Here is a 21,530-nt window from a genome sequence, read left to right as displayed (position 1 = left end):
CTTATGCAGGCAACAGTATCAGGCTTGGTGATCTATCCCCACCCCTGCCATCCCATTTACACATTTACCTAAAGATGTGGATACAGGGCACATGGATGCCATATCTTGCTAAATGCACAATCATGGTGTTCAGATAACTGAGGGCAAGGGCTACCATTACTTTGTTAAAGGAACAAAGCTCTGAGCCTGGTAGTATCAGCCTAGGAGACTGCCTAGGAAGGCCCATGAATGCCATTTTGAGGTTCCCAAAGAAGCTATTCCTTTATTAGCTATATGAATGACTAACAATTGATGCCTCAATGGATTCTTCAGTAATAACAACAAGAACTCTGGCCCTTTTGCATTGGCTGCCTGTATGTTTCTGAGCCCGAGTCAAGATGCTAGTTTAAAGCTATAAAACCTTACATGGCTCGGGACCACAGTACCTGATAGAGCACCTCTCCTAACCAGAACATACCCGGACACTACAGTAAACATCTGAGGCCTTCCTTCGAGTTCCACCTCCAAGGGAGACTCAGAAGGTGGCAACAAAGGACAGTGCCTTTTCAATGGTGGCTCCCCGATTATGGAATGATCACCCCAATGAGGCTGCCTGAAGCCAACACTGTCATCACCAGGTTAAAATTGTCATCTACTCCCAGGCATTCAATAGCATGTGATGGGCCAGCCAGCTGAACAGGATGTTTATTATTATTATTATTATTATTATTATTATTATTATTATTCCTGCCTTTTTCCCCAAGGCGGCTTTACAAAGTTGAAACATATACAGTTAAAATATATAAATAGGAATACACAAAAGTTAAAATATAATTAAAACATCTATAGTATTAAAACATTTAAAAGATTAAAAAGCAAATAAATAAAGTAAAAATTCAGCACATTAATAAAGCTCCAGACTATTCCCAAAGGCCTGCCGCAACAATATATATATATATATATATATTTGCCTTCCTCCAGAAGCATAGCAGGGAGGGAGCCAGTCTAGCCTCCCTTGGAAGGGAGTTCCAGAGCCTTGGAGCAGCCACTGAAAAGGCCCTCTCCTGCATTCCCACCAGGCATACCTGTGATGGTGTCAGGACCGAGAGAAGGGTCTCCCCTGAAGATCTCAGGGCACATGCAGGCTCATAAGGGAGAATACAATCTTTAGCTAATCTGGACCTGAGCTGTTTAGGGCTTTATAGGTCATAACCAACACTTTGAATTGTGCCCGTAAACAGACCAGAAGCCAGTGGAACTGTTTTAACAAAGGAGTTGTATACTCCCTAACCAGCCCCAGTCAACGGTCTGGCTGCAGCTCTTTGAACCAGCTGAAGTTCCCAAATGCTCTTCAAAGGCAGCCCCGTGTAGAGTGTGTTACAGTGATCCAAAGTATTTTATTTAGCTGTTTAAACCATTTTAAAATTTTGTATATTTAAATTGTTATGCCATATTTTATCTGGTGAATTGTTGTGAATTGCCTAGAGAGTTTTGGCTTTTGGGTGGTATAGAAATGAAAATAATAATAATGCTACAGTAATAGTACCAGTTCCAGTGCTAGAGAAGAGTGAGCAACATATGACTTGTGTCAGCTTTTGTTTGGAAATAAATAGCTCAGCTTATTTCTAGGAGAAGACACTTTTTCTTATAATCCATTATAATTTGTCTCAGTGGGCCTGTCCAGAAGACACCTTAAAACCTGCTTGTGCAATGCATTTTGCTAAACTCTGCTCGCCCACTAACCTCAGTCAGATTATCTGCAGCAGGGTTAGTGGCTCTTATCATGGCTTAAAGTGTTGTGTGCGACAGCACAGCTTGTGGTTAGTGCTAACCTCAGAGAACCACAGTTTCACTAACTGCAGAGTCTGAAGTGTCATATGAACAGGCCCATTGCTAAAGATGGGGATAAGTAAATTACACAAAATTTATGAATGGTGAACTTGCCTTCAACGATGCATACCTGGAATTCAACTCCTGCCCTAAGTTTTAATGTTTGCTGTTCTTTGTTTGTTTTCACCTAGGAGTCCTGCACTGATTGGATGCTTCATAGTAGACAGGGAGTATTTCCAAGAAATCGGTCTACTAGATGAAGGCATGGAGGTCTATGGAGGTGAAAATGTGGAACTTGGGGTCAGGGTAAGGAATGATCAAGAACAAGTAGATGGACTCTTTTAATTGTCCCTGGTTGTAGGTGAGGAAGGTCACACATAATGAAGTTAATATAGGAGAATTAGAAACACAATATAAGGTAAGAATCTGAGCCTCACATTTTACAAACACAAGTAAGAATTTGACCAAGTTAACAATCATTTTATTAACTGCTGCAGCTGAAACTCTCCCCTCGGCCTGAGTTTGATCCCAGCGGAAGCTGGTTTCAGGCAGCCGGTTCGGGTCGACCCAGCCTTCCATCCTCCCGAGGTTGGTAAAATGAGTACCCAGTTAGCTGGGGGAAAGGTAATAATGGCCGGGGAAGGCAACGACAAACCACCCCGCTATAAGGCCTGCCAAGAAAACGTCAGCGAAAGCTGGTGTCCCTTCAAGAGTCAGTAATGACTCAGTGCTTGCATGAGAGGGGATGTAGTGGAGCTGGGGCTCACAGGGTCGATGGGCTTGGACATTTTGAGTAGTGGAGATGCTGACATCATGGGCTACCACAGGCAGACTTCTTTGTTCTCTCTGACCTTAGCTGCAAGCCTCAAAGTAGGTGGTGCTGATGGCAATGGGAGAATAGATTTTTCCCAGCAACGGTATATTGTTGCGAGCTATATCATGCACACCTATGTAATACACAGAGAGAGAGAGAGAGAGGGAGGGAGGGAGGTATCAATACAACTACCTACATTTTTGGATTCTCCTAGGGCTGTGTGACTAGGAAACCTGTAAAACTGTCGTGATGAGCACCTGCACTTCAAAATTTAGTACTACACAATGGGCAGTTTGGTTGTTTATGTATTGGAAAGGTTTGAAGGTAGAAATTACAGGATGGAAATAATAATATATTGCTTATTTGATTCCTTATATTGTTTTGAGCATGCAAGCTTTTGCTCAGGGTAAATTATTCAATAATCAAACAGCTTTGAGAATAGCATCCTGCACAGGATTTCTGTTCATCAAAAAACTGCTCTCTTGAAGTTTGGCTAAAATCTTCTAATTTATGTAGTGGGTGAAATATTACTCCTTAATTATTTCATATATCCCTCGGCTGATATACAAACACTGATGGTTTTACGATTATGAAAAATAATATGTTTTTAGTTAATAAGATTACCATTTGAGTACCCATTTTATCATGCTGCAAAAAAAGAAGAAGATAGATGTTTGAGATCTTGATGCTGCTGTCTCAGCATGTCAGAAGAGAGACTGTTTAATCATTACTTTTGGCTTCTGCTCAAATGCTCTCTCAATAAGATTTTTTAAAATCCATTATTGTATAGTAATATTTAAGATGTTGTTATCGGAATTTAGATACCTTGATTTTAATCTAAAGCCACATTGGATAGTTGCCTTGCCTCTGATCATTCCAATAGAGCAACAATCCATGGGTTCTATCCACCTAAACCATCTATCTCTGGAACAAAACCACTGTTAGAACACGTTTTCTTGCCTCTCTGCAGCCCCCCCCCCCACCAACCACCCTAATCTGCTCCATGGGGTCCCCAGGGAGCAGATTTGAGAAGAATGTGGGGGTCTGCAGGTGGGAAGAAAGTATGGGGAATTTCTATTGCATGAGCAGGAATCTGTTTGTGCAATGTTGGATTCAATCAATATCTTTACCTTTGATCCTTTGGGTGTCCCTTTCAAAACTGTAATTCATATGTATCTTCTTCACCAGATTTTCCAATCTATATAGAACTACTTGATATTGCTCAAAGTTTTTTGAACTTTGCCATCAAATTTGATTGGAAGATTATTATATTTTCTTTTCTTGACACTGAAACTCCTGGTGAAAATATTTACCGCATTTGTGTCCACAAGAGTGCTGATATGTTGGGCCAATGATACTTTTGGGCTTAAGTCCCTATTGAACTGAAAAGTAACTGCATGGACTTGTCAATCCACCGTGTGTCATTCAGCCTCAGTTGCGTTTGTAAATCTGAAATAAAAACAGACTACCTCAAAAAGCTGTGGAAAAGATAAAACAAGAAGAGCTGGTAAACAATTTTGCCCACTAAAAGTATTATAAAACTGAAGTGAAAAATTACATTTTAAAGCTTTGGTGAACTAACGAATTTTTGAGAAGACTCATTGCCATTTTTAATTAAGGTTTTGTAGGTAGCAAGAAAAGCTTCTCCGAATCACATCTGTTTGTTTCAACGCAATTGAGCCACTTTAGAAGCAGATACAATTTGAGACAGATGTGCTCTTCCTCCACAGCCTAGGCTGAACATATTTATAGAATACTGAGTCCATATAATCATACAATTTCTATTCCACTCAATGCCATTAATTAATTAGCATCAATCTATGGCATTTATGTATTTCATTTCTGGCTCGCTAGAAACCTCCCCAAACTGTAATACTGACATTTTTTTCTTTCAGAGGGCAAGCTGATTTTCAGAGCAAGTGAAAGTATTCTTAGAAAGACAGCTGGATTGGTCCAAGTAATTGTATCAAAACAGATTTATGAACTATGCCAGCCAAAGATGAACTGCACACAGCTGACGTTTGCATTCTGCGGCATTTTAGAGCACCCCCCTACCCTGTGCCTAATCTAGTGTAAAAAAGTAAGGCAACGTAGTTACCAGATACAGTATTCACACTGTGTGGATGAGCACTGAAGGAGAACATCTGTAGTGGTGGGCAGCTTTCTTCCACAAGAGCTTGTCCACCATTCCTGATCTTTTTACTAAAAAAAAAACCAAAAAACCCTGATAAACTTCCAAAGAACCCCAGATTTTCCTCAAACAACAGCTTCAGTGCCAGAGTTATAGATCAACCTATGCACAATGGAATCTTGCCAGCATGGCCTACATTCTTTGGATCACAGGCAAAACCAAACATCTATAAATAAATAAATAAATAAATAAATAAATACGAGCATTTGTTTTACACACACCCAATTCCTGTTTTTACTCTTGCTTGTCAAAGATGAGGGATTGCTGCAATAATTATAATAATAATAATAATAATAAGGAGGAGGAGGATCGGGGCAGGGAACAACAATAAGTATAAAATACATAAAACTGAATTAAGAACATAGTATACATTATTATTAAAACATCCTAAAAACATCCTTTAAAAATTCCACTGGATAGGCCTGCCAGAATAGATCAGTATTTATAGCTTTCGTAAATGCTAAAAGACTGTTAAGTTGACAAGTCTCCTCCAGCAGGCTATTCCACAGTCTGGGAGCAGCAGAAGAGAAGGTCCTCTGGGTAATACCTGTCAGCCTAATTTTGGCAGACTGAATTAGATTCTTCCCAGAGGACCTGAGTGTGTGGGGCGGATTGTATGGGAGAAGGCGATCCCACAAGTAGCCTGGACCCAAACCATGTAGGGCTTTAAAGGTAATAACCAATACTTTATACTTCGTCCGGAAATAGAAAAGAAGGGCAAGTTTCTCACATAGTTTCATTATGGTCAAGAGATGGGAGGTTCCTTTGTATAGTTGCTAGCCAAGGGTCAGGAGGCCATTCCTAAAAGCTGGTTACCCGGCTTGCTTATGTGCTGTGTTTGAAAATAGATGGCACTTTGATTTGAGCTGAATGACTTGCTGTTTCTTTACACTGGCAAGGAGTTTGATCAATGCTACCCACAAGGTTTTCCTAATAATTTGCATGACAGAATATGGCCCCAATTCTCTCAAGTAATATGCTGGCCAGTCAGCTCGGCTTACCCTATGCTGAAGTTAACTGCAGAGGATCACATTGATGGACAGGGCTAGAGAAAAGCACAAGCCTTCGCGTAATTGAAACGTTGGGGTATGCTGGATCACTTAAATAAGACCCAGTATTACTGTAACTTCCCCCTCCCTCTGCTCTCTCCAGAGAAGCCCAACCTGACCTACATAAAAACACTTTAATCTTTAAAACACCACAGTGCGCAATGGTAGCATATCTTATCTAGCTTCGTCTGACAGCAATTTCAATTCCAGATGCATCAAAATAAATTGCAATGCTGTAATGGACAGATAATCCAAGCAGTGCAACATTAACTGTTTTCACAGGCCTTGGAACTAACCTACATAATACCAGGATTGATGAATATTTCCATGCAGGCTTTAAAAGAATCATAACTTTGTAGGTGTTAGATAATGCAGATGTATCACTTTCCTTTCCCCCTATGCAAGTGGAAGACTATATGTTAGAAAAATTAATTAGGTCTTTCATTCATTCATTCTTTCCATACTAGGGGTGAGCAACTTGTGGGCCTCCAGATGTTTTGGCCTACAACTTCCATTGGCCCTAGCCAGTATAGCCAATGGTGAGGGATGGCCACCCATTTCTCACCCCATTCTACATGAACAAAAGACATTATTCCAAAACAGGGCGGGGGAGATCACTACATAATTCATAATTTTAAGATACATTTGGATTAGTAGTCAAGAACAGTCTGCTGAGAAATGCAATTGCCCCCCTCCATGGCAAACATTCGACCAAAGGGTCTGTGGTAACAGAATTTGAGAGCAAACCAATTTATAGGAGGAGGACCTAATTCTTCACTCCCATTTTAGCTCAGCTCAGGGATTTAGTTACATTATTTCCTACCAAACTAATAAGAGCTGGGAAACACTGTAACTCATATTACATCTAGAATTCCAGTAAATCGCCAAAAGAGCTGTTTTGATACTGAAAATGTTCAAGTGGAATAGATAAGCAGTCATTGAAACATGTCTCTAAGACATTGTTGATTTTGAATTGGCAAAATATTACTCTGAAAATTAGGATAATTTGCATTAAAAATTCAGTTTCAATCAGATCATTTTCTGATGCCCTACATCAGGGGTGGGCAACTTGTGGCTCTCCAGACGTTTTGGCCTACAACTCTTTGCATCCCTCACCATTGTCTATGCTGGCTAGAGTTGATGGGAATTGTAGGCCAAAACATCTGGAAGGCCACAAGCTGCCCACCCCTGTCCTAGAGAGTGATCTAATTTAGCATGTTTATTTCATTTGTATTTAGTAATCTAATTGAAATATGTGACCTGAAATAATTAAGGGGGGAAATTAAAGCACACTTAATCTGATTTAAATGATATATTCTATAGATATTTTCATTGGAATATTGACAACAATTTAAAATAAATAAATAAATAAAAATAAAGGGCTGGAGAAAATTCTGAAATATTTCTGTTCCACAACATTGCTGCCGTAATTAGAATATCTGAATTCCTAACTTGATTTTGATTAGTGTATTGAGGCCCTAACAGATTGCTTTGCCAGTTTCAGCTACAACATGCCAACATTGTCGCAGTTTTCCATAACTGTGGTGATACATTTACCTTTTTTACATGTGCATTCTCCTTACAGCATGGGGAGAAACCACATGTAGCTGTCTTCCCTCCAACACCTGTGGATATCAGTGCATGGATGTAATGTTTGTGTAAGCCAGCCTTCCTCAGACTGCTTCTCTTCAGATGATTTGGACTGCTACTCCTTTCATTCTCATCCAAGCATGATGGGACTTGCAATCGAATACGTCTGGAGGGCACTAGGTTGGGAAAGGCTGTGTAAGCATCTAAAATCCAGTCAGCCAAAATTATGTGGTTGATTCTGCTACCCTCAAAATATCTGGGAATCAGCTATTTGAGCCTATGTGCATTGATCAATGGATTTTTTTGATGTAATACCCACTCATGGCTGTCCAGGGTTATGAGAGGAGAGACGGACCATCTAATTGGTTGACAAAGTGAAACACTACAATCTCATTCTTCCATCGTGCAAAGGGAGAACATAGGAGAGTATCATTTGAACTGAGCGTGTCCTTTTTTGACCGGGGAGGAATGTCTACTTGGCATCAGGCAAAAGTGTCCTTCTCTGCCCTGTCACTAGGTATATATTTTCTTCCATTAATCTACCTTGATAACTGTGGAACTAGCATTTCAGTTGCTTTGACTTTCTTTGTTGTCATTTTACGATGCAGCAGAGTATAGAAAGCAGTTTGCAACCATAGTGCGGAAACCAGCCCCCCTGTGATATAATTTTCCATGCTACCCAAATGATATTTGTCTTTACAAAACATTTTGCAGACTTATAGCATCAATAGCTTGGAGCATTTATGAATAATAATTAATGTATGATGTATGCATCAAATATATTATTTACGATTGCATAATTATACCATATATTGTAGACTGCTTTGATTACTGCTATTTCTAGTTTATGAAAATGAGGTGATCGTGGCCTCAAAACATGCAAACATAACTACAACAGAATGCAAATAACCATAAAATGAGTTGAGTGCAAGCATCAATATGTCAAACAGAAGCAGATATCCTGATCCTAAATACATTTCACGGAAAGAAAATACATTGCAAAGGGCTGTGTTTATAAATTAGCAGTCATATACCTAAGCAAAACAACAACCCTATCAATTATAAATTGCATTATAGGGCCCTGCTCCCCTCCCAATATTATACCTTCAGTGGTAGGGTATTGCAAACTTTCTTTGTATCCAATGCCCTTTTCATTGGGAGAAGGTAGGATTTTTTACCTTTCATATTTCCCCTTTGGAGTATATCTTAGTCCCTCAACACACCAATTACCAATGATAACCCCCTTATCACCATACCTTATTACAGTCTCTTGCCATTCATCGCCTCCTCAATTGTCCCACTATACATCAAATCACGTCTTCCCCCAAGTTGCCTGGCTAGTTGGAAGAAAATAAGTGTTTGCTCTTGGGTTTTATCTGGCCCATGTGCTGATTAACATATCTCTGTGGTGGTTGCAAAGATGCCCTTCTCTGAACAAAAGGGACCCATCTGTTGGCAGAAGAGGCTTGGATCCCTTGGTGACTTGGATCCCTTGGTGTCTTCTCCTCATAGAAGGGAGGAAGAAAGAGCTTCTTCTCTCTTTTTTGCTGATTCTTTCTCCCTCTTGCAGCCCCTGCTCAGAATCAAATGCTGTTCGCCAGCCCCCTAGAACAGATTTCCAGGAGTTCAGGGGACTTCAGAGGGAAGTGGGGAGCCAAGACATGAGAGTCGTTTGGTCAGTGTAGGGTGTCCCCTTACACATCACCAAAAAAGAAGACAAAAGAGAAAACAGATCTGCATACAATTTGAAAGTGCCAGTTTATATGTCTAATTATTATAATTTAGCTAGAAATACAAAACATCTCACCAAAGTGGGGACGACTGTGACCAGGTGATTTGAATACTTGCTCAGTCTGCTGTCCAGGTACCAACTGTCGATAGGCAAATTCAAGGCCCCTCCCTGTTCTGCCTTCATATGGTTTGTTATCTTTAAACCAGACTTGGGAGAGACTGTCCGTCACATAGAAGATACCTTCAAATAAAGGACTGTCCTCTTTAAAGTAGGACGCATGGCCAACCTTATTCAGTCAATAAAAGCAAACATATCAAGTAAGTGTCACATAGCTTTGGAAGAATAATCCAATGACAAAGCATACTGAATTACAATTTTATGTTACTTTTTAAGCATACACCATGTACCTATTTCAATGTAATTCTTACCAGTGGGAAACATCTCTGACTAAAAGCCCAATTTTCAGCATTAGAAAATAATTGTCTGTGAATATTAGCTACCCCATAACGAGGGCTGGCTCAAACACTTTGTTGCCTTATAAGATGGGTAAGAGAATAAGATGGTACACCTCTCTCATTCCACCTAGAAATGCCAATTGAACTGGGTGTAGAATCGAATGTCAACTATTGTGGAGGTGTCGCGTCCTCCACTGCATCTGAGGAGAGCTTAGGGGAAACAAGACCTCCTGGCACACCCAGCTCAGTCCTCCAATGCCACGGGATGGCCCTGCCCACAGCCAATTCCCCCCACCCCATAATACAGAACCCATACACACATGGACTTCCTCTATAACAGACAGGGAAGTCCTGCTAGATGTCTGCTTGTGGTCCTAGCCTGAGAGATCACTTCTATGTATTACAACAAGGATAAGGACAACCTCGGGCCCCTGAGCCTAATCCAGCCTATGGAGTTTCTCCATCTGGCCCACAGAGCCTCCTTGGATTCTTCCAGTGGGCCTCAGTCAGGGTGGCTTCACTGTGTGTGAGCTTTTCCCAGCTGAAGAAGTGTATGCGCAGCAAACCTAACAAAACACTGGCTGAAGTTCCAGCTGGCGCTTCAGCCAGGAACTGGATGATGTGGCTAACCGTAGTCCAAATATATTAACTGTAAAAACAAGTTGTATTTCTTAAAATTTTTAGTTAGTGGTATAATATCTATTAAACCAAACTTGCAATGTTTTCTGATTTCTTCTGATTTTGATTCTAATTCTTTTCAAAAATTCTCTCTTGATTTTATTTTGGAGATGTTCTATATATATATATATATATATATAGAGAGAGAGAGAGAGAGAGAGAGAGAGAGAGAGAGAGATTTTATTAGGTTGTCAAGCTGAGCTTTTTGTTTTTGTATGACTTGACATTCCCCATCAAAAAAACAAACCTCAACAAAAACTGATGCAGTGTTTTAACTGCTATAAATAAAAATGCTGTAGTGCAATCCTATACATGTTACTCAGAAGTAATCCCCCTTGAATTCAGTGTGACGTACTCATGGATAAGGGTGCATAGGATTTCTGCCTTATCATTTATTTCATAGGATTTGTCATAGGATTTCTGTCTATAGCATCTCAGTCTCAGTCAGTAAAGCTGCCATGTATGCCAAGCTGCCTTGCAGGATTGGTCCATCTAATTGAGTATTGCCTACTCTGGCAGTGACTGTCTAGGCTTTCAGACAGGAGTCTTTTCATGCCACCCCTGGAGATGCTGATATTGAACCCCTGAGCTTTAGGCCCTTTCTGCAAGACTTCTGTGCCTCTACGTAAGGCCAGGAAAACGTTTCACACATCAGTCTCACAAATAAGTTTGCCAACATCGTGTCCTCCAGCAGAGTTCCTGTGTTCTTCATATTTTCATGATAATGAGCAGGCAGAGGTTTGCCCAGCATGCTGATGGTGGTGGGGAAAGCTTCATCTGAAGCATTCCTGCTGTTCAAGAAAAAAAGCGGGGGAACCCGTATGGTGAGGCTGAAACGTAAAACATTTGCTTGGACTCATTTGAAGTGTATATAGTAAGTTCTCGATGTGAATAGAATAATTGCAAAAGTATTTTATGTCTGGAATATCACGGGCACTACTGACTGAAGTACCTAGGGATATGATTTCAAAATTATTGTCATTTTGCCATAGAAACAGCCCTATTTTGAAAATGGAGACGAAATTATTTCCTTCCATATCACTGTGCTTCCAATTGCGTCTCGGGCTGCAAAAAGTTGCTCTCTGTTGCTGGTTCTATTTGTTTGTGTCAAGCCTCCAGTGGCATAATTTTCTCTTCTTCTCTTTTCTCCACGAACGCCTCAGCAGGCCTCCTGCCGCTGCAGCATGTATAATTACACATACAGGCAGCATTAACAGTTCAGCTATGAATCATCTTTATGATCTCTCTGTTTCAGGGGAAGAGAGGGTGTTATTTTAAAAGCCCCCACAAGGAAGAAAAGGTGATTGACACGGCACTTGTTGATACCTGGTACAAAAACTGCTTTGACCCACAATAAAGGAAGAGAGGACCTCTCTCATATTTTGGGCGGTTTCTTTTGCCTTTTCTACCTACTTGCTATTGCACTAGTGGATTTGCTCCTTTATTGAAGGAGATCTCTCCTTTTGAGATTATAGAAGAAGAAACGAGAGTTGAATTTAACATGCAAAGCTCAAACATTTCTCGGTTTGGATGAAGAGTGTACGTTAACTAATAGGTTTGATTTAAGTCACTGTATACAGCTAAAGGGGGGCTATGACAATTTGCATGACAAGAATGTAGCAAACTGTTGATGAGGATATTCCCTAGATCAGCCTCAAGATGTGTTGGATTCCAATTCCTGATGTCCCCAGCCATCACAGCCATTGCCATGCTGACAGGATGATGGAGATTGTAGTCCAACACATCTGGAGGGCACCAAGTTAGGGAAGGCCGCCCAGCCAAGATCCTGAAGTGACCCCAGCATGAAAACATTGCCTCACCCATTTGCCTAATATTTCCAGAAGTCTGTATTGTTCTTTCTAGACATCAGTGCTTCACTTTCCCTTTGACATACCTCTGCGTCTCCTTTGGTATGTTCTACCATTTGTCATCTGCGGGTAGGTCATAATCTATAAGTAATACTACCACTTCCTTTTGTTGTTTTTATTAAGGGGTGTTTTAAGAGAAACAAGGGGAAGGCAACCAGATCAAAGGGGAAGGCCCAAAAAGGACATACGTGGTAAAAGCTTAAAAGTGGCTCTCCTGTTGCAGACTGAGTGTAAAGGTTACTCCTGTGTCTGACAACACTGAAGACTACTGACCTAGGTTCTTCTCTGCCAACGCTTGCCACACTCTGCTCCCAGTACTAACACTACTCAGTAGCATTCTCTGAACCAGCTGTCCATTTCACCTCTTTCCCCAATCTATTACCTATAGTTTCCTACCTATCAATAGATATGGACCACTTGCCTTGCCATTGGTAGACAAAAGGTGGCACTCCTGGCTTCATGTGTTACTTATGTAGTGGCCATTTTCAAATAAAAATGGTAGAGGCAAGAGACACAGTTTTATAAAGGAGAAATTCATTTGTTCCAAAAATTTGGGGTGGGGGGGGAGAAAAGAGTATGTGCCCATTTGGTTGATTATTTGGCAGTGCAGAGCGTCCTGTGCCCTCTTCTTTATTGCATCTCTTTTTGATGTTATGCGTTCCTGTGACTTCTTTGAAAGCTGTCTACGCAGCCCCAATATAGAGCTGTTTCTGTCACTAACAGAAGATTGCTGACACAACAGATCACCCTGGGCACCAAGGAAGGCAAAAATCAACTGTGTGAAAAATGAACAGTTGCAGTTGTCTGCTTCCTTCTTTTGACATAAGCTTGGCAATAGAATGACTTAAGTATCAATTATTTTGCGACATCTTGCACTAAGACGGATATAATGAAAAACGACTGAGTGAAGCTTCACGCCTTTAGTGACCCTTGAAGCGTGTTATCGCCTAGTAGCATGGCCCTTGGTGGAATTTACTACAATTATGAAACAGCAACACCTCCGGCCCACAACATACATAGTTTAACAATGCATTGTAGAAGCTTTATGGTTCATGAAGCTAAAAGCAAAATTAATCCCTACTGAACAAACATAATGTTAAAAGTACATAATGAAGCGATTAACGAAAAGTAGGAAGGGTGGGAGCAAAGAACACTGCCGATGTTATATTCAAAAAATTATTTGCATATATTTCGTTTTGATTGATGATGCTTTAGCGAGGCCTATTCAGTAATTAATTATGAGACTATTAATGGGTTTTAAAGATTGGGGGCCACATTAAATTAACTGAGAGCTGTTTATTTCTGTTACAGAAGACATTTCAGATTTTATTGCTGGGTGGGGGCATTATGTTAGTCTTCATATGTGGTTAGAAATAGTTTTTACTTGCACTATTTGTACATATCCATGCATTTCCAACATCTGTAAGTCAAAAAGGAGTACCTACACTAAAATGCATGTTTGATTTTAGAATAGCACTTTTCTTGCTTTCTATCTAAGGATGGGTGAAATGGGATGAGAAGATTGCCTGGAAAAATTGATCAACCCAAATTTGATGTTACTACATTTCCATACCTTGGCTTGATTTGACATGAAATGTGGAACCTGATTCAATGTGTACATTCACATGACACATCAGCCCATTGTGGGTGACAAGCTACACACTATGGGTTGTTCCACAAACAAATCTCACTGCTTGGTTTGAGCACTCAACAGATGATCGGGCTTGCTGTGGTTTGTTTTCCCCCTGCTTCCATCTCGGTCATCCACCCAGTATCCTGCCCCCCCCCCCTGTCTTTTGCTCCGATCAGGAGGGAAAAGTGGGATGGTACTGTTTTATGTGATGTTTTCAGTACTTTTCCCATTCTGTCAGTGTCTTGGTCAATTTCATCCCTGCTCTGGTCCGCTGCTTCCCCCGACCCCTCCATTTAATTTCTTCATGGTGCTCTGGTACTATTCTGCTATAGCAAAAAATTGCCAAAAGAATGTCTTTTTAAAAAGTCAATTTGTGCAAATGGCCAAAACACGAAAAATATTTTTTAAAAGGTAGGGCACAGTGGCAAAGCCTCCAAAGTGCCTTTTGGGCACCATTGGAGGGGCGGCTACTGGTGAGGGAGGCTATGGTCACCTGTGATTGGGAAGAGCAACAGAGGTTTTTCCTGCTCTTGCCAGGTGATTCACTCACTGCTTCCCTCAACCCACAATGAATTGAGTGTTCCAGGTTCAGAGGACACACCAACCCGTTGTAGGTAAAGCAAGCCATTGGTTGCTGCCCTGGCTTTTTTTCAAAAAAATTAACCCACCCCATAGGAAGCTGTCCAGATGACACGCTAGCCTATTGTGGTTTGTATTGGTCAACAATACACAATGAGTTGGTGTGTTGTATGAACCCAGTCAATGGCTGGGTTTCACACAATCAACAGGGAAACTACAAAGGATAGGTTGTTTCCCCCGTGTGTGCCCATAGTTTCCTTAAATACATTGCAGCTTCCCATGACATCCAAACCTGGAGTGTGGTATGGTGGTGGTGGGCTTTTAACCTGCCTCACAACCCATGGACAACACAATAACCCACAATGCAGCATGGGTAATTTAGCAAATGCCTGATACATGAGCAGCATGTGCAGTGGGGCAGGAAATGACCCATACTGTGCTGTTTCTCCCACTGATTGTGCAAACCTGGTCAATGTGAGACTGAGAGGGCTCAGTGAAGGCTATGACATGAATTACACAGATCTGGTCCTCCTTCCTCACTTAATCATCTGGAATGATGAGGAAAGTCTGAACTGCATTGTGCAGCCACAAGCTTTATGGGAATTCCGAAAGCTCCTGCACATCTGTTGTGCATTTGGGATTGTATGAAGCCGTTTCCATGATGCCACACAACTCTGAGTGCAGTTGGTATGTACTGAAATATTCAGGGTCTCTACAAAGACTAACCCATAGATTAAAGAGAAGATAAATATTTTCAAGGAAAAAAATTGACTTCAGCTGTCGATCTGCTGTCGTGAAAGAACATACTTCTAAATACAGCTGAAAGGAATTAGCTCAATAATAGATTAGGTGCTGGTGTGTGTGTGTTCAAAATAAATACATATAAAGAAAACTATTTAATTCAATTGGCTTGTTGTGTCAAAAGGGAAATTCCTTCATAAAGGCTTAGGAACAAAGCAGACGTTACTGTAAATCCATTTATAGCAGCTATGCCTTTTATCATTTGTACTGTAGAGTAGGTGCTGGGGGTGGGGGCTTTCCAAACTTAATCCCACTCCACTCCAATTGGGGTCCCTGCACCTACTCTACAATAAAAATGGAAAACGTCATAACTGATAGATACAGATTTAAAGTAATGTCTGTTTTGGTAAATTGAAATGCGGGGGTAGTGGTCAGATCCTCCAAATCCAGTTCGGAATCTTTCATTGTGCCGTAAGTCTATGCAGATGAGGGAAGGATTCATTATTTTAAGATGCCTTTTAATAATGTGCTGCTTTTAAATAATGTATTAGTATTATATGTTTTAATCAATTATATGTATTTTATGGTGTTTTGCCTTTGTGTTGTATCCCACCTGGATCCAGAGGGAGAGGCGGGTAACAAATTTTATTATTATTATTATTATTATTATTATTATTATTATTATTATTATATTAGAATGTAAGCCTATGCGTCAGGGTCTCGCTATTTACTGTTTTACTCTGTACAGCATCATGTACACTGATGGTGCTATATAAATAAATAAATAAATAAATAATAATGCAAGAGGAAGAGAAATATGTTAGTTGATCTGTGGATGACTGCCACTTTAACGTGGGGGGAAATACTACAGAGTGTGTGCCCCAAATATCCTGCTGAATAATTGATATTGGGGTAAGTTTCAGCTGATACTGGGGCTGTCTTTACAGTGGCGGGTGGCCACTGCGATGATCCAAAATCCCACACTTCCACTGCTGCAGGGTGACGGTGGCTAATCTTGACGCTGCAGGGAAAGCACAGGGTTTCTGGTGCCGATCACATCCCCTGTCCTCTGCCTGGGCACCATCTGCCCAGCTACATCTCTGCTGCAACTCCGGAGCAAGGCTTAGGGGCAGCCTTGAGGTCATCTTGCACATCCTTGCCTCACTCCAGAGAAAAAAAATTGGGGTAAGTCCTAGACTTTTTTTCTCTGCAGCTTCAGCAGAAAGCCCTGGCTTGGGTGCATGATTGCTGCTGTGTCATATAATCAATGCCATGACACTGCACACCTACTCCAGGGTTTTCCGAGCTGTTTACTGCAGCTTCTACCTCACCTGATGGATTTTCCAGGTTGTGGAAGGTTGGCCCACTGTGACTAGTGGTTGCTCTTCAAGGTCTCCTACAGGTGTTCCGAGCCCGGCTACTTTTAATGACATGTACATGAAATTGAACCTGGGATTTTCTGCATGCAAAATGTGTGCTATACTATTGAGCTGTGCATTGCCTGTGGATTAATACCTAAATAATCATTACAAGAATCCTGTGTACATTGTTATGTTCATAGGAGGCTTAGTGGGTTGCCTAAAGCTTAGAGAATAGAGGGTTGCCTAAGGCCGCCTAATCAGCTCACATCAGAAATGGAGTTTGAATCAGGGTCTTCCTGGTTGACAGATCACTCTCTTAAAGTGCTATCCTATGCATGTTTAGACAGAAAAAGTCCTATAACTTCCAGCATTCCCCAGCCAGCATTGCTGGCTGGAGAATGCTGAGAATTGCAGCACTTTTTTTCTGTCTAAACATCAACCCCAAAACTGCATTTCCCCTTAAATTGACTATATACAAATCTTTACTTTCTTTATCTTACAGGATGAAATAAGCCAAGGGCAATGTCCTAAGTATGTGAAAACCCTAAGCACGTGCTTCTGGTTTTTTCCCCAGCATGCCAAATGCATTTAGGCTGATATTTGTAAAGCATTAATCACGTTAATCCTTATAAGTAATTAGATTGGGTTTTGACTCAGCTCTGTGCAACCAGCTTGTTCTATCAGCCCGTGTCTTGACAACTCTTGCTTAACATTTAAGATTTTTTAAAGCAAATTCCTGCTTCTTGAAGCGGTGTAATTAATAAGTCTTCAGAAACAGAACAAAGACTGACAGTGTTTAGACAAGAAAGGAAAGACCAACAGGTTTGAGTAATTGGAGTTTACTCAGAAACTGCATAATTGCTGTTTACAAACGATATTAAAGCATGTGTTAACTCAGGTGTTTGTTTTTGCGTGTATGGTTTAAACAGATCGAACTTCATTTCAATTTAATTCATTTTAATTATTTTGGAATTAATAATGAAAGCAAAGATAATGTAAAGGAGAACCTTAAATGTCACCTCCTGTTTCGAACACATTATGAAGTCCAGCTGTACTCAAATCTAGAGATTTTGTTTAGCTCCATAGTACAGTTGCAATTTGCACTTCATTGGACTAAGGCCTTAGCTAGACCTAAGGTTTATCCCGGGATCGTCCCGGGGTCAACCCTGTTCATGTAAATGACACACAGGATATCCCGGGAGCAGGCAGGGATGACCCCGGGATAAACCCTAGGTCTAGCTAAGGCCTCTGTCTTAAATGTGGTGTAGTTTAGCATGCTAACTTGAAATTTTAAATATTAAGGGGAAAATCTTTTCATGAAATTAACCAAATGGAACAATGGGAAGGTGGCAAAGTGACCAGAGTGGTGAAGTAATTGCCACCCTGTTCCCTTTGATATCAGCCTGAGAGAATAACAGAATAATGCAATTCAGTAACATAATGACAAGAAGCATATAGAAAGGGCAAAGAAAAGAACAACTCTACTGCCATATTCTGGAAATGGCAATGAAGTAGTCTGTATAATAGACAACTATCATTTGTGGTTACATAGGCTACAGCTGCTTCAAGTGGAAAGCTAGAGAAAGCAAGGGTCATCATACCAAGCATCTAATTAAATTTCAGATAGCTGTCAGGTTCATTCTCTTGAAACAGTCAAAGTTGTAAGCTGTTGACATAAAATCATGTTGTTTTGTACTGTAGTGTGAAATGCAATAGCTGTGGAGCTCTGATGCATACAGAAGAGGTCTGCAGAAATGGTGGCTTTTATAATCACTCATCTTGCCTGTATATTGTGCACACCAGAACTGCTTGCTTGAGGAGTGATTGACCAGAAATCTCAAGGATTTCCACATATTTTGTTCTAATCTCTTCTATAAAATAGGATACCTGATAGGATAAATATGCTTGGTTTACATTAACATCACATGTATAATGGAAAAAGTTGAGTTGAACTGAATTTCAAAGGGGCTACATCTAACATCATGTGAGCAGATTTTCAGTCATACACAGACCTCTGGTTATCACTGAAGCTCTTCATGCACCCCCAAAATCTGTTCCAGAGGGTTTGCTAACCATCTGGAATAGATTGGGGGTGTCTGCAGGGCACCACACCCCTCCTCACACCACACACACCGTGGTTTAACCAAATCCCATTAATCCAAGGGATGCCTGTGTTGTCAAAGAAAAACAATACAAACTTTTGTCACCCAAGTCCCATTGACTTCCTTCTGAATAGACATAAGTAGGATTGTACTGTAAGAGTTTTTAAAAAATCATAAGTTGCCAGACAGAGACCATGGGCAAAAAGGTTGCTGGGAATTGCAGCACTTTTTTTCTGTCTTTAAACAAAATGTTGTTGTTTAAATGGAACACTTATTCTCCTTGAAGATTTCTTAGATATGTTTGGTGTATGGCTGCTGGTGCCTCCTCCTCCTGACTTCCTCATATGGGTATACAGGGATAGCTGGATGGGTAATTGGGTGCAGCCTCTACCCTCTGTGCTATGCTATGACCTCGGTGGGTGACCTCCTCACTTGAGTGGCTCACTCCAAGGTTGGTTTTGCACTCGTGTTCCCTCGCGCACACTGCATGAAAGGTGACTGGATGGCTAGCAGGTCCAGAGGGCAGCTGCTGCCCCAATTTTGCAGAGGCCACATCTTGGCAGTTCATCCACTGCCACCTCTATTCCAGTTTATGCGCTGTTTTCTCTCTCTCTCTCTCTCTCTCTCTCTCTCTCTCTCTCTCTCTCTCTCACACACACACACACACACACACACACACACACAGCAACAACAGAGAAGTATTCCTGATGCATTGGCACCTAAAGCAAAGCCAGGTAATTCAGACTGCAAACCTTTACAGACTTACTTGAGAATAAGCCCTATTGAATCCAGTAGGACTTACTTCTGAGTAGGCATGCATACATGTGCACTGTCAGAATTCCAAATTCAGAAGCGTACTAAATTATTTATTCTTGTACTGTGATAAAACAAATTATGGGTTCACAATTATTCTTCTTGTGAAGAAGAAGAATTCTTCTTCTTCACAAAATTGTACTGACTGTGATTTTGTACTACTGATTTCTATAGATGTTTGATGTCCTTGAGACTCAAATGTACCTGAGTCCTTGTTTTGAGGGTTTCTAGGGGGAAAGGAGTAATCATAATCTGGTGAGCATGTATAGCAAAGCTCTTTCTTGTCTTCCAGCATATGCTGGATGTAATTAGGCAACAGCCCAAGAAAAGGCCTTGTAAATATCCTGGATCCATGCCACATTCTTCTAACATCAGATGATGCCAAATGCCTAAATGAGTGTTCAAGCCAAATGGCCTAAATGCATAAAATAGATCTCTGAGCAAAATGCTTTCCTGGTATACTGTAGTATACAAATAGGGGATGGACGAACCAGGGGGACTAATGTGTCGTCAACAGAGGTATGATGGGATAGCTTTGTCTCTCCTTGTCCTATAAGAGGGTCTACTGTACTGGTTTCATGTTAGGGGGCTGAATAAAAATGGCATCTCAAATATTCTCCAAGATAGAAGCCGAGTTCTCCAATAGAACTGGGGAAGCTTGAAAAAGAATACCTCTCCTAAGAAATTTTGATGTAGTGAATGAAACTAAATTGTTAGCTCATACCACCAGATTAAGGAAGCAATGTGCTAAGAAAGGAGGACCAAAAGGAGTAGGGGGCCAAAGCCAATGCTTCCTTCATCAGTATTAACATCACATTAAACAATATTAAAACTGAACCCACAGTTGCACCCAAAACTTTCCATGCTATCTGCATAGGTTGGAAAGAGGTGGGTGGGTTATCATCACATATTGTCGAGGGGCACCATGAAATTCCACCAACCGTTCAGGGTGTGTCTGGGGAATACCTCATATATATATGATTTTCATATGGAAATTATTTTCTGAAAAGGTCTCATAACACTAATGCCACAGTGTCTACCACAAACAATGATTCTGTTTGCTCAGTTTAATTACATAAATGTAGAGCCCAATTCACTCAGACCTTTTTATTCACTCAGTATTTTAACACTTAATTTTAACTTAAATTTAAATTTTACTGTTTTAACTCTGTATTTTAATCTTATATCAATTTTGCTGTGTGGTTTTATCCTGGTTGTGCTTTTTATACTGTATTTTGTATTTGTGCTTTTAACCTGTTGGTTGTTTTATTATGGTTTTAATTTTTGTGAACCGCCCAGAGAGCTTCGGCTATTGGGTGGTATAAAAATGTAATAAATAAATAAATAAAATAAAATAAGATTCATAATTTATGCTCCAAGGCTGTTAACACAATACTCAGGAAGTGGTGAGAACATCTGACTGGTGGGTTGGTTGGTTTCACAGAGGAAACCAGTGCGTATCTGTTCAGGAGTAAGCCTCATTGATTTGAATGGGGTTTACACCTTCGTATGTATGTACAGAATTACAACTTTAATCTCTGATTTTTACCTAATACTACACACACGTTGCAGCTGAGTTAGCTCAAAAGGGAGATATCAAATTGGTATCTTAGATGATGAGTGAGGCTTCCTCTGTTGATTGACTATCTGTCCATGTACAAACTTGGCCTATCAATCTTGCATGTCATTGTTCCCAAAGTTTCCAATTGTGAGTATTATATCTACTTCAATATTCACACTTTCTGATTTTACCCTGGAAGCACAGTGTCCTTGCAGAAGAGGGTTCAATCACTCATGTGCAATGCTAAAATTCACAGAACTGCATATATGGAGTGTGGAGACATGCCACTTCACCACTCCTGTTCTCATCAGGATGGCATCTACTGCAATCCTAAACAAACTTTCTAGATAGTAAATCTTATTTAACTCCTTTGGACTCACTCCCAAGTAAACATGCATAGGGTAAGACTGAATAGCTAAAAGAAGGAAATTATTTGTATTCTGCAGTGTATGCATGGACACTGTAAATGTCTAGGCATTGGTTTAACTTTTCCAATGAGAATCAGGGTTAGATCTATTATAATAAAACAGAAACACTGCAAGATATTGTGGGAT

At 40.5% G+C, this 21,530-nt stretch overlaps 1 protein-coding gene across 1 annotated transcript in view; it reads left to right on the top strand.

The window, feature by feature from the left end:
- The window catches only part of GALNT18 (polypeptide N-acetylgalactosaminyltransferase 18), a 349,029-nt gene that overhangs the window by 256,735 nt on the left and 70,764 nt on the right, over positions 1 to 21,530 (top strand). Inside the window, exon 6 of the mRNA XM_063117285.1 lies at positions 2,001 to 2,115. Coding sequence (XP_062973355.1) covers positions 2,001 to 2,115 — 115 coding nt within the window. The remainder of the gene's footprint in view (positions 1 to 2,000; positions 2,116 to 21,530) is intronic.

This window comes from Elgaria multicarinata, chromosome 2, assembly GCF_023053635.1.
Source record: "Elgaria multicarinata webbii isolate HBS135686 ecotype San Diego chromosome 2, rElgMul1.1.pri, whole genome shotgun sequence".
Taxonomy (NCBI): Eukaryota; Metazoa; Chordata; class Lepidosauria; order Squamata; family Anguidae; genus Elgaria; species Elgaria multicarinata.
This window is presented reverse-complemented; position numbering and strand designations above follow the sequence as displayed.